Source organism: Pelodiscus sinensis, chromosome 16 (genome assembly GCF_049634645.1).
Source record: "Pelodiscus sinensis isolate JC-2024 chromosome 16, ASM4963464v1, whole genome shotgun sequence".
NCBI classification, from domain to species: domain Eukaryota; kingdom Metazoa; phylum Chordata; order Testudines; family Trionychidae; genus Pelodiscus; species Pelodiscus sinensis.
The window spans coordinates 40161490-40174981 of NC_134726.1; the positions used below are offsets into that span (position 1 = coordinate 40161490).

Genomic DNA, 13492 nt, shown 5'->3' on the forward strand with positions numbered 1-13492 from the left:
GGAACATGTGTTGGCCCCATTCCAGTCATTGCAACCAGGGGAGCTGTTGGGTTGCCGTGTTTTGGGATGTTGCGGTTTAGGGGGGGGGTGAATGGAAGCTCTAGGCTATCCAGCCCCTCTTTGGGTCCCTGCTCTTTCCAGGTTGGTGCCCCCGTTGGAGAGGGATTGCTGCCTGGGGAGAGTGGGACACGCTGGCGTGATGCTAATAACATCCTGTGCTCAGGGAGCTCTGCCTGGGATAAATCTTCCAAAGCAGAATGAGGTTTGTGCACGGTCACAATCTCTTAGCAAAACTGGGTGTTGTGTATTGAAAGAGAGAACAGAAACCTTCCCTGTGCACGTCTGTGCCGTTGTCTTCAGACCTCTGAGCTAGCGCCATCCGCTTAGACACAACCCGTTCCACACCGGAAAGTAACTAGCCCTTACTTGTCCTTAAAACGTGTGTTCCAGAGCGCAGAACCAGCAAATGAGGCTGCTCACTTTGCTCTGTGAGGTTTTATGTACTGTCTGATTATAGCAGCAAATTGGACTGGTGGTTTGTCTTGTATGTGGTGCTCTGTACCGATGTGGCTGCACTCGGTTAGGCACGCTGCACTGGTGCGAACAGTTGCGTGTGTTTGGATGGGGTTCCTGCAGCATAGACAAGGTCGGAGTGTGGAATTTAGAGACTTCCCCTTCCTCCTAATGACCCCGTTGGCCATTCGAAGGAGGCCTTGCGTTTCTACCCTCTAACTCTGTGGGATTGTAGCAGTGGCAAGGTGCTGGAGTTTGATTGCTGCAAGTGAAATAGGCTACTCACAGAACAGCTCTCCCGCCAGCACCTCTGTCAGGACATGGGAAGTCTGTCTTCAGGGCTGTGTCGACGCTGAGCATTGGTGCAGTAAGCGTCTGTGCAGTCTTACTACAGTGATTTGGGATAGGCAGATTAGCACTGTTGTCTGGAGCTGCTTGAGCAAAGGCAGGCAGGTGGCTGGTGTACCTTAGTACAGCTGCACTGAAGGTAGGTTAAGAGTGGGGAACCTGTACAATTCTCAGTGTGGGCACCATCTGAGTGCAAGGGGCTTGCTGCTTCTGCCTCTGGCCCACCCGTCTGCAGAAACTCCCCATGTTGTCAATGTGGCACTAATTGTGATGGGTTTGCGTGTGGGGCGAGCCCAGTGATCACTGTAGTGTGTGCTCAGTCACTAGCAGGGATGTGAAAGTGTAACCGTGCAGACGGCTAACCGACGAGCCTGAGCTCATCGTTTAACGTTCAGTTACACGTGGGAAGCCGCCTGTCCCTGCCCCGCTGGGGTGGAGGTGGGGCTGCGGGGCTTGGGCTGGTGGCCTGGAAGAGAAGGACCGTAACCCATTACTCAGTTGAGTCTAAATTTAAAGGACGTCTCTTCTTTGCTTTGTTAAATTGCTCTTGTAATTAGTCTGCTCTTGATCTCGTTTAGATTTGATCGTGCTTTGCAGTAGACAGATCATGCCCCCTGTTCTGTGGTGGGTGGGGCTTCCTTTCTACCTTGCTTGTCCCTGTTGAATACTTTGCTGTCACAGCATCTTCTTAGGAGAAAGGCATGTGACATTTCACAGAGCAGCCAATAAAGGTTTCAGTAACAACAAAGCCACTTCATAGCGGAGATGGCAGAAAGCCTGAATAGAATTGGGAACATGCCGCTACTGGCGGCGGAGTCTCCATAGCAAAGCAATTCCCGAGGGAACGGCATCTGTTGTTCTGTAGTACTTCCTGATTCACCTCCCATGACCTAGCAATCCATCACCACAGGCAACTCTGTTCTCTCCCCGCTCGCTTCTGGAGGTGGCCAGGGTGGCTATCCTGGAGACGCCTGAGAGGCCGGGAAGGAAGATGCCACCCAAGACGTGCTGCTTGCTGCTAGTTGCCTGGCTTTTCTCTCCATTGGAAGCAGAAACTTCCATTTCTGCAGGATTGGCTGGCTTCCTTATGGTGTGACAGGAGAAAATCTTGGTGGGCCGATGCTTTTGATTGGCATGATATGCTGACAAGTGGAAGGGGAAATGGGGCACTGTGGGTCTAGGCTACGTGGAAAGCTACTTCTAACCTGAACCCAGCCAGCCTTCCACACAGGAACTTCAGAAAGGGAGACAGCGAACCTGGAATCCACTTGCAAGTTCAACACTTAACTTAGGACTGACAAACGATCTCAGCTGGTTAGCACATTACAAAGGCCATTTCCCCTCTCTGGATTAGGGATGTAATAGTGTAGTTGATTACCCGATTAACCAATAAGCAAAAGTTTATAGGATGTTACAGACTACACTCATTTCCCTTCCCCTCCCGCCCCTGCATCCCCACCATTACATTGTCTAGCAGGCAGGCGAGCAGCCCAGCTTAGTCCTGCTGTGGCTCTGAGTTTTTAAAGTGTATTAGGAGCCAGGTGGGCAGGCAGCCTGGCTCAGTTCCTGGACCCAGCACAAACTGGAACCCAGACCCCTGCCCCCTGGACAGGGGCTGCTGCCACTCCACACTGCTGCCTCTTTATCAGAGGCAGCAGCACAGGGTGACAGGCAGCGGGTCCACAAGGGGAGCTGGTTTTTAAACTGGCTCCCCTCACAGGCTAGCTGCTGCCGGCCTTGCCCTTGGGGGAGATAGAATAGTCGACTAACCAATGAGGTTACTCGACTATTCAATTAACCGATATTTAACATCCCTACTGGATAGTCACATCTCCAGACCACATGCTGGCACCCTGCCTCTGCCATGCTGACCTCATAGCAATTAAACTAATGGGCTAATGTCACACCTAATCAAGACAAAGGCCATGGAATTGCTGCATGCTTGTACCTTTCTTCCTCCTAGCTCTCCGGCCAGCTGGCCACTGAGAAGGGTGGTTGCGTCTGGTCTCTGATGCAGACTTTCTGCTTTTTGGCTTAGGCAGCTTCTCTGAGCGTGGTGGTCTGGATTGAGCATGCATAGTGAGTGGGAAGGACAAATCCTCCCCTTTTCTCAGGCCCGTATCTCTGTTTGCTTAACAGTGAAGAGAACAGAGAGAATTGCGTGTTTCGTTACAGTGGCTGGAACTGTTGGAAGCTTGCAGAGCAGGACACCCACCGCCCCACCTACTTATCAGCCTGGCAGAGTCTGACTTTTCTGGGAGGTTGGGGGTAATCTCGTTCCAGTCCAGAGCTGCTTTGTGTCTTACTCACCCAGGACAGCGGCGACTGAAGGTGGAATCCCAACTGACATGTGGCCAGTAGGGATTCCTAGCTTGTGAAATAGATGGTTAGAATGGCTGTTGGGGTAAGAATTTGTAGGATTAGTGCCTGTTTATTTTGGCTCAGTAACTGACTTTGATGCGACTGTGGTGACGTGCAGCCACTAAAATCCTACTTTTTACACTTCATAGACGCTCTTCTTGTTTTGTCAAGCCTAGCGTAAAGTAATGTTACCTGTGGGGGAGCAGCCACTGTGCGTGTATCTCCTTGACAAAGGGCGAACTTACAAACTTTCTCCTTGTAAGACGTTTTGAGTCAGACTGATTTATTTGGGGCTGTGATCCTGGGTGCTGTCAACGGCCTTACGGCGGAGTCCTCTCTGCTGAGCTGGTTTAGGGGCTGTTAGCCCAGCTGTGGGCCTTGGCGGGGGCGGGGAGACCAGAGTTTCTGGCGCAGCAGGACAGGGCTGTGGGCAGGGAGGCAGGCTCAGTGGCATGACCCACACACTGGGTGACAACCCCCAGGGGATCCCTGTGTTTGGACCAGTCACAGATGCGTGTCTCTGTATAAACATTTTCTGCGAGACGACAGTGATATCAGCACATGGCTCTGTGTCCTGCCTGACTCCTTCCTCCCTCCCCCTTTCTGCAGTGCTCAGCTGCCCTGCTCCCCTTTCCCTGGCCGGGGGGGGGGGGGGGCGTAGTGAGAGGGGGCAGGAGAGGCAAGAGGCAGGACAGCCTCTGGGCCGAGGGGGAAGAGCAGGGGGTGGGGAAGCCTTGGATCCTCCTGGGGGGGAGAAAGCCGAGCTTCCTGCCTGGCTCATGACACACTTTCAATGCAGAGCTGTAGCAGGAGTAGTTCTGGACCCAGTGCGAGCCAGAACTGAGCTGGGCTGCTGGCCAGCCTGCTAAAAAATGTCCTGGCTAGGGCGGGGGAGGGAAACGTGCAATCTGTAGCATTAACCTATAAGCTTTGCTAATCGGTTAATGTGCTAATCGACTCCACTATTACTTCCCTAACCCCACCCCCACTGTCTTTTGGGAGCGTACCTGGTGGGGTCGTATCCTTCGCTCTACCTCGGATTGTTTCTGCCCCTTCCATGACCCTGTCTGTGCTGACGGGATGGGAAAGCTTAACTGTGCTAAACGGGCTTATCCGTTCCTGTTCACGGTTACACCCAGGCTCCCGCCCTACTCCTGGGGAGCTGGCTGCCACCCCACACTGCTATGTATCCGCTCCCAGGGAGCCTTCGTATCGGAGGCAGCAGCGTGGTGGGCACACGGGAGCCTGTACGCATGGGGAGCCGGCTTAAAAGCCTCCTCCCGGTGGGCACCAGCTCCCAGGGTGCCCACTGCAGCACCACAATTCAGTGGTTACACGGTTACTACACGACACACGTTAACATCCCTAACTTAGACCTTGCCTTGGATTGTAAGCGCTCCAGTACAGGAACTGTCGACTGTTTCTACAGTGTCCGGCACAATGGGGCTTCCTGCCTGGCTGCTGCTTGGGGACTACCACGATAAAATGGATTGGTAATGCGGAGTGAGAACACTCCAGGGTGCGTGGCGCAGGCACAGTCTACTGCAGGGACAATCCCTGGGGCTGGGTGGGGAGCAGAGCTGGCTTTGGACTTGGAGCATTTCAGACAGGAGCTGTTTGTGTAGATGCAGAGATTGCAGGTGGAATCCAGGCTAGCTGGCCCGGGCCTGAGGGGTGCTCTGCTGCATGCCGGCGTGTTCAGCTAGAGAGTCAGTTTCAACATGTTGGCAGTGAAATATCAATTCTTGGTTTCTCTTGTCCAGACTGGAGTTTCTTTGGCTCTTAGAGCCGTCACTGAGCAGGACCTAAGCTCCAGAGCTGTGGCATTCTCAGTACACGCAACAGTGACGGACCAGATCTCTCCTTCTCTCCTCTTCTCCCCCCCAGTGACTTGGTTTTGAGGGTACAATTGAACCACCAGCTCTCGAAATCCGTTCTGCTCTGCCCAGGCGGTGAAGGGACTCGGTAACACTGCTTGCTGCCGCCCCTTCGGGAGTGGCCGTTCTTGTGGGTTGCTAGCCTGTCTTCAGCGGCATCTGCCCAGGACAGCGCTCGTATGATAAATGGAACTTTTCTGAGAGATGTTCAGTTCCCTGGCCAGCTTCCCAGTTCCTTGCCTCTCCCATTAGCGAGACTACGCTGCTGCAGGCAGGCTGACAGCTGAGACCTGCTCATCACGCCGTAGCTGGGATGAAGGCAAAGAGTGCTCGTCCTTCTAGTTCTGGGCTCTCGGTAGCCTCTGCCTTAGCCCCACTGCCCAGTTTCCAGATCAGGTAGCAGCCTCCCCATCTCTGGAGGCCCTCAGCTCGCGTACACCTTGTCTTCAGCCTCAGCGCAGACGGCTGTCCCTGCCACCTGTGCTACTCGGCTTCGACGGCAGGGGAGCTATGCCGTTCTGAACACCACGGTTAGCGGGGCCTGGGTCTGATCATGGCAGGTGTTCTGTCCCTGGGCTTGTCCTCGGTGCTGAGGGTCTCTTGACTGTTCCTCTGCAGAACATTGTCTCGAAGAACTCCATGCAGTACCGAGGGAACTCGCAGCATGATGCCCAGGAGTTCTTGCTCTGGCTGTTGGACAGAGTTCACGAAGACCTCAACAATGTAGTGAAATCCAGTGGCAGATCTCCGCTGAAGGTAAGGCAAATCCAGCAGGGCCGTGGCTGCTGTAGTGCTTCCGTGGAAGCTTTCTGCCTTAGCGTCCCAGCGGGAGATCTGTGCTGTAACACACGGGGGCCAAAGGGCTGTGCCTGGCCCCTGGGGCCGCAAAGAGCCTTCTCTGGCAATGCGGGGAAGGTGTGAACCAGCCCAGCCCAGTGTGAATGGTGCCACCTGACTCTGCTGTCCATGAAGTTGGGCAGCGTAATGCTATGCCAGCTGTATCCAGCACACATGGCTACCCAGGTGCTCGGTCCCCTCTGTGGACCACTCACAGGAACCAAAAGCACTTGCCATCTCAAGTACTGGCCTTGTCGTGGTGTGTGTGGCTCAGGAGAGCTAGCTGGGCTCCTCCCCGTTGAGCTGTATGGAACTGGGCTGGCTCTCCTGGGCACCCTGGCATGTCTCCTTTGGAATTGCTTTTCCATTTCAGCCCCCCGTGGAGGATGCTGCGCTGCTTGAGGCCCCAGGCTTTCCAGTCAGCAGCACTTTCGTACAGGAACTCTTTCAAGCCCAGTACAGGTACCGTAACTTTCAGCCTTTCTCCTGAGGGGTTGATGTGCATGGCTTCAACCACCATAAGGGTCTTGAACCCCGGTGGCAGAGCTAGGTGCAGTGTGGCGGGGGGAAGAGGTGGCAGGCAAGTAACCCTCTGCAGCCCTCCATTTTGTTTACTGTGCTGCTGCATTGCTATGCTCCACTCAGGCCAGGTCCGCGCTATGGCCGAAGCTTGGCTTCAGGTTCACAATTCCAGCTGTGTGAAACAGCTGGAGTCAGCATGCCTTAGCCGAGCTTTGGCGCTGCCTGTGCAACAGGGTCGATAGGGAAGTTGGCAGCAGCGTTTCTCCCTTACTCCTTGTGAGGAAAAACTTAAACAACCAGTAGTCCAGCGCAGGACTAACGGAGACTAGCACAACCTGTAGAGGGGTCGTGAGCTTTCGTGGGCACAAGCCACTTCAGGCAAGTAGGAGTTCCAGCGTCCACGGAGGCACCCCCAGCGATCGATTTAACGGTTTTTTACTGCTGCAAGGATGCTCTTCTGGGAAGTGAAGACGTGGCCTCAGTCACGCCGTGGCTGCGTCTCCCTCTGGGAAACGAAATGTGACCGAAGAGCTCTTGCTCCGCAGGGGAGCAGTGGCTAGCTTGATGGCCCTAACTTCTCTGTCACTTCAGTGGGCCGTTTACATTTTGTTCCCCTCTCGTCAGGAAATTGGGAGTGCTTGTTTGCAGCCTTCCCCTCCAGGGGTGTCCAGCCTAACCGGTCAGGGAGCAGAAGCGTGGGCCACGATTTCATGTGCCTGAGACCCTCTTGGGCTGGTGGCAGGAGCCGGAGGCATGCTGTGGCTGGGCGCGTTTCGAGTCCCACACAAGCTTGTAGTAATTATCGTTATGCTAATGAGGAAGCCCTCGAGCAGAGAAGAGCTGTGCTTAGTCCGCCACTGCCCCTTGTTCGTGGGAGCTACCACAGCATTCCAAGGGGGGGGGGGGAGGAATAGGCCATCTTCCAAAGCCTCCCGGCAGCACTGCAGCCAGCCAGGCTGAATGGGCAAACGGTCTTCCCAGCGCGCCGCTGCAGCTGCTCGGTGGCAGAGAAGCCTTGGGGACTTGCAGCACCCTGGCCAAGGCCGAGTGGCTGTGGGAGCATGAGGAGTTGCCTTCCTTTCCGAGGGAGATGGAGGCCCACGTAGTGCTGTTTGCTCCTCCGCGTGTCTGGAGGAGCTTAGTCAAACGGGGCAAGGTGTTCATGTCCCTCAGTGGAGGCAGGGTGGAATAGAGCCGAGCCTGTTTTCCTGCCATGCCCTGTAATAACTGAGCTCAGAGACTAATTATCACGCGAGCACCTGGGAATTAGGCACCTTTCATCTACAACAAGGGTTTGTCTGCAAAACCTGTGGCGCCCTGCTGGGGGGAGGGGGGCGAAGGGGCCTGTGAGGAGGGAACAGCAGGTCACTTGTCTGGGTGTTTGCTTGTCCCTAGTCAAATGAGATGTAACCTCACCCCTCCTATTTTTACTAGGTCCTCTCTGACGTGCCCGCACTGTCAGAAGCAGAGTAACACCTTTGACCCTTTCCTCTGCATCTCTCTGCCAATTCCTCTGCCGCATACACGGTAATGTGCTGCTCTGTGCCTTGATGTTAAAATGTTGGGACTTTCCCAGTGCTTGGTAGCATGGCAAATCTGAATATGGAAGAGACTGAGAACCAATGGGGGCTGAATTGAAAGGGCCAGGAGAGCTGTGTTTTGCAGGGAACCCCCAAATGATGCTGAAAAGAGAAGAGCTATGCAGGAACCAGAGTGCTGCTTCTCTCAGAATTCCAGAAGTCTCTCAATGATCCAACCAGTTAAGCAGTAGTTCTGCAGAAAAGGCCCTGGGGGTTACAGTGGATGAGAAGCTGGATAAGAGTCAACAGTGTGTCCTTGTAGCCAAGAAGGCTAATGGCATATTAGGTTGCATTAAGAGGAGCATTGCCAGCAGATCCAGAGATGTCATTATTCCCCTTTATTCGGCTCTGGTGAGGCCACATCTGGAGTATTGTGTCCAGTTCTGGGGCCCCCACTACAAAAAGGATGTGGGCGCATTGGAGAGGGTCCAGCGGAGGGTGACCAAAATGATTAGGGGGCTGGAGCATATGACTTATGAGGAGAGGCTGAGGGACTTGGGTCTGTTTAGTCTGTAGAAGCGAAGAGTGAGGGGGGATTTGAGAGCAGCCTTCAACTCCCTGAAGGGAGGTTCCAAAGAGGACAGAGAAAGGCTGGTCTCAGTGGTGACAGGTGGCAGAACAAGGAGCAATGGTCTCAAGTTGTGGTGGGAGAGGTCCAGGTTGGATATTAGGAAAAACTATTTCCCTAGGAGGGTGGGGAAGCACTGGAATGGGTTACCTAGGGAAGTAGTGGAGTCTCCATCCCTAGAGGTGTTTAAGTCTCGGCTTGACAAAGCCCTGGCTGGGTTGATTTAGTTGGAATTGGTCCTGCCTGGAGCAGGGGGCTGGACTTGATGCCTTCTGAGGTCTCTTCCAGTTCTATGATTCTATGATTTTTCCCATTCAGATCAGAATGAAAACATTAAAGATTGAAATTTCCTACAAAACTGTTCCGAAATTTCATTTTGGGTTCATGGTTGTTCCGATTTTGACTCTTAAAATTGTTCTCTAGGTCCCTCAAGTAGAAGTAGTAACGAGCAGTTTGCAGCAAGGGAGAGATTTAGGCTGTTCAGCCTAACTGCAAGGCTACTTACGCTCTGGAACAGGTCGCCCAGGGCAGTTGTAGGTTAGCTCCGGTGTAGCGTGGCCTGGAACAGTCATTACTCAGGCTGCGGCCAGCCTCTTGGAGAGCTGTGTGGGCGCCAGGCGCGGGTCGTGCCCCAAGGGCTGAGAGACCCTTCCATGGTATCCATCCCAAAGTGGCCTAGAGGCTAAAGCTCAGCAGTGGCCTGTGTTCGTACACTGGGGCAATGTAGAAGTCCCCCTTCAGGGTTCTGCAGCCTGTTTGGTCCAGTAGGCTGAGTTTGTTCTAGGTACCCTCCAGAAATGTTTAGCCACCTTCTTTCCTGGACTCTCTGCAGGCCTCTGTATATCACGGTGGTGTACCAGGGGAAGTGCTCTCACTGCATGCGCATTGGGGTGGCTGTGCCTTTGTCTGGAACAGTGGCCAAGTTGCGTGAAGCAGTATCCATGGAAACCAAGATACCCACAGAACAGGTAACGGGCTGGTCTTTGGTCACTGGGGTGCCACTGGTGTCCTGCCGGAGTGCGGGTGTGTTTCTAGTTGAAGTGGCAGGTAACAATGGCTGCTGGGGTTCTGATCAGGGGACCTGTTTGTAGAGGAACTAGGTGACTGCAGGACCTAGACTGATGAATGTGTCCCTTATACGTCACTCTCTCCCGAATCGCTTAGACCAGCCTGCACTGCTGCTTCTGCTCCTTTTTCTCCATTACCCAAGGAAGGGAAAGGCAGGTGCTTCTGCCCAATTGCCCTACAGTGACTGTGTGGATGTGGATGTGGATGTGAGCAGGGCTAATGGGAAGTGTCCTGGAGTTTTGAGACTCCTATGGGAAAAGTACCTCTCCCCCCCACCTCCCCCTCCCCCCCCAAAAAAATCACAGGATCCCACAATCTCTGCACGTTCCCGTCATCCCAGCTGCTCCCTCATGGGTGGGCCCCTCCCTAGCTTTTCTGTCAGCTGGTACTGTGAGAAACATAAGATCAGACCAACGGTCCATCCAGCCTGGTGTCCTGTCTGCCCACAGCGGCCAGTGCCAGGTGCCCCCGAGGGAGTGAACACAACAGGGAATCAAGTGATTCCTCTCCTGTCGCCCTTTCTCTGCTTTTGACGGCGGCTAGGGACTCTACCCATCCTGGCTAAGAGCCATTGATGGACCTGTCCTCCTTGAATGTATCTGATTCCGTTTGGAACTGGAGAATTCCCATCCCACGGCAGGAACACGTCCGTGAAGGTTCATTCACTGACTCTTCTGGTCGGCCTGGAGTCTGGCCGCCAGCCCTGGCTGGCACTGGTGGGCTAATAGCTGCTCTTCCGTTTCTGCCTTGCAGATTGTGCTGACGGAGATGTACTACGATGGGTTCCATCGTTCCTTCTGTGACACCGACGACCTGGACACCGTGCATGAAAGCGACTGCATTTTCGCATTTGAGACCCCGGAGATTTTTAGGCCCGAGGGTATCCTTAGTCAGAGGGGTGAGTGAGTCGGGCTGCTAGCCACCGTCCCCTGCCACCCTTACAGGCTGCTATTGGCTGAGGGGCTTGCTTGAAGGGGGCACTTGGTCGCGTGTGTTCCAGAGCTAGAGAAGAACCTGGAAGGCCTGCTGGGCCGCACTCTGAGCTGAGCTCTGCTTCCATAGGCTGACGCTTCAGACGCAAGTGGCTTAGCGGCCGAAGGGTGGTTCAGAGCAACAGGTTACAGGTGTGACGTAGTGGGGGTGACTTGCTAGGGCTGTGGCGACCTCTGCTGTCTGACACGAGGCATTATGCAAAGGGGGCTCCAAACCTGTCTGACCAGCTACCCCCCCTTGGGGAGAAACAAAGGGAGGTGAATGCCGCCCGGGCTGGGGGGCAGGGCTGGAGGAGAGTGCGTTAGTTTCTGTCTGGGAGCATGGAGGAAGCAGCCTCAGCAACAGGCTGGGGGGTTTAGAAGCCGAGACCCCCCCCGTCTCAAGGGGGGCTGAGGCACCCTAGGCCTGCCCTGTAACCTGGTGACATCTGTGCTGGGCTGTACCCTCGGGAGGCAATAAACCCCCTCTGTTCTACCGGCTGGGGGAGTCTGTTCGTGCCATTTCGGGGGTGCAGGAGGCGGGGGGCCCCAACGCGCCGTCACAACAGTGCAGGTCCAGGGCACGGTGTTTCTCCTTCATGGTCCAGCAGGGGCTCTCACTTAGGCTTGCAGCTCCCAGCTGTTGCCCCTCTCGGTTGGAGACGTGCCCCTCTCCGTCTCTAGGCTGCCCAGTTCCTGCCTTCGCCCTGTGGTTCCCAGCCTGGGCAAGTTGCTCAAGAACCCCGGCATGCTTGCTCTTGAGAGACGGGTAACATGTCATTGCTAGGGGTTTGTCATCACGTGGGCTTCCCAAGGTAAAACAGAGAGATGATTAAAACGATAAAAGAACCTACAGACACGCTAGCGGTGCTGGGAGCCCCAAGCCTGGGTGTGGCAGGGTAAGTCCGTCAGCGCCCTCCGTAGGGGAGTTCTTGGGGGTTACCAGTTCCTCAGCTTCAGCTCAGAACAAGCACACTCAGAACCTCCTCGGTTCTTGACGTGCAGTTTCTAGAGGCAGGTAAATGGTACGAAATGGGTCTCTCTCCAGGGCGTATTTTCAAGAGTTTGGCTCTGGAGGTTAGAATTTGCATACCCCTCATCTCCCGGCGCTTCCTAGGAAATCCCCTTCGCAAGTCGCAGCAAGACCTTTGATGGTCCTTAACACCCTTCAGAGTGTCATCCTGTCTTCCTACACTCGATAGATCTAGGGGAGCACGTAGGCCAAGTGCCTAGGCAGGGGTGTTCCCTGGGCGGCAGCTGTGCCGTTACTTCTGTTCGGCTAACAGACCGGCGCACAGCCTGTAACCCTGCATGGCCTTGTCTGACCACCAGGCATCCTTTGCCTCTTAAACCGATGGGGCTGAGATTTCACAAGCCCCTTTTGCCTGGGAACACAAGTGCTTTGGATGAGAGCTTGAGACCCGATTCTCATGCAGTTTCTAGAGCGTGGGCCATGCTCTGTGGTTCCCTAAGAGTCCGTTGCCTCCATTCTGGTTTGAAGTTCCCCGCTTGGCACCCATAGGAATCTTACAAACAGCCATTGCTTGGCTCAAAGGGAGTGATAGTTCTGCCATGGCTCTCAACCGTGGCCTGCTTTTGGCAGCAAAAGGAGTGTCTTCAGACCTTGCCCTTGGCCAGCTTCCTTTCTCTGCCCCGGGGACTCCCACAGCTTTGCCTTCACCGAAGAGGATTGATCCTCCGCACCTTTGGTTCCCCAAGCCACGGTGAGCAGAACTCCCTTCCCACCGGGCTTCGATGCTTTACCATCTCCCACACAGCTGTCTATCTTCGTACTGGTGCATCCCCCACCCCGCCTGTGAAGCTATCCTAGGTTTGTCAGTGCACCACGGCTGCTGCTGTCTCCCTACTTTTGGCTGAAGACGCTGCCGTCCTGCTCTGTTCTGCCCTGGGCCCTTCGGAAGGGTTGGCAAAACTTAATTTTTGCATTTTAGGGCCTAGTTAATGTCCCGTTAAGTCAATATGTCTGGTCCCGTCTCCTGAGCAACACGCATTCTCCTCTTCTCGTCCCCCAGCCTGCATGCTCTGAGGGTAGAGCCAGACTCCTCTTGCACACTGGCCGTGTAAACGTCATGCCCTTTCCTGTCAGCTGCTCGCATCTTTGCTTTCACGACCTCTTGCCTGACTGAGGCTAATTTAGGGCTTGTCTGACCTTCAACCCTCGCAATAATTAAAGCTCCTTGTGGGGCCCGTCTGATCCACCAACCAAAGTGGGGGCGTTGTGGGACGCTGGCAGCTGGAGCCTGGCAGTTCTCTGAACTGACACCCCCCAAGAAGCTAACAATTTGCTATGAAAATGGGAATAAACAAAACGCACCCTTCTGTAAGGCCCACAGGCCCCGGTTGTCTTCCAGTCTGGATGCTCTTGTTCATGTCAATGGAAATAACTCCGCTTCTGCAGAATGAAAGCCCTGAATTTCTCCTGTCCTCTCTGCAGCAGCTGGTGTGAACATGTGCTCCAGTCAGTTCATGCATTTTCCAGCTGACCTGCATGCTGCGGGTGCACAAGCAGAGAAGGCCAAAGGAAGCTAGATTTGCTGGAGCTCTATTAGCAACTTGGCAGAGTTCGCTTTTCACCAACTAGAGGAAGAAACACCTGGGAGCGGAATGTAGGGGAATAAAAGCAAAACGTGTGTTTGCAAGCGAGCAAAGGTTTTCGTTTCCTCCTTCAAGCCATTCTCCTTCGGCAGGCAAACAGAACGAGCTGATCTCAAACTCCAGGTGCATACGTGAACAATTGAACTGGGTTTCCAGTGTAAGGGGGGGGCGTGCTATAATGTCTGCTATATAGAAATATTCACACGTGTAATAGAACTTATTGAACTCACA

The 13492-nt window shown here is 54.3% G+C and overlaps 1 protein-coding gene across 2 annotated transcripts in view; it reads left to right on the top strand.

The window, feature by feature from the left end:
• Positions 1-13492, top strand: part of USP31 (ubiquitin specific peptidase 31) — a 60443-nt gene that overhangs the window by 27527 nt on the left and 19424 nt on the right. For both annotated transcript variants that reach the window (XM_075899942.1, XM_075899943.1), the window contains exons 2-6: positions 5718-5855; positions 6310-6398; positions 7893-7985; positions 9439-9574; positions 10428-10572. In XM_075899942.1, the coding sequence (XP_075756057.1) occupies positions 5718-5855; positions 6310-6398; positions 7893-7985; positions 9439-9574; positions 10428-10572 (601 nt within the window). The remainder of the gene's footprint in view (positions 1-5717; positions 5856-6309; positions 6399-7892; positions 7986-9438; positions 9575-10427; positions 10573-13492) is intronic.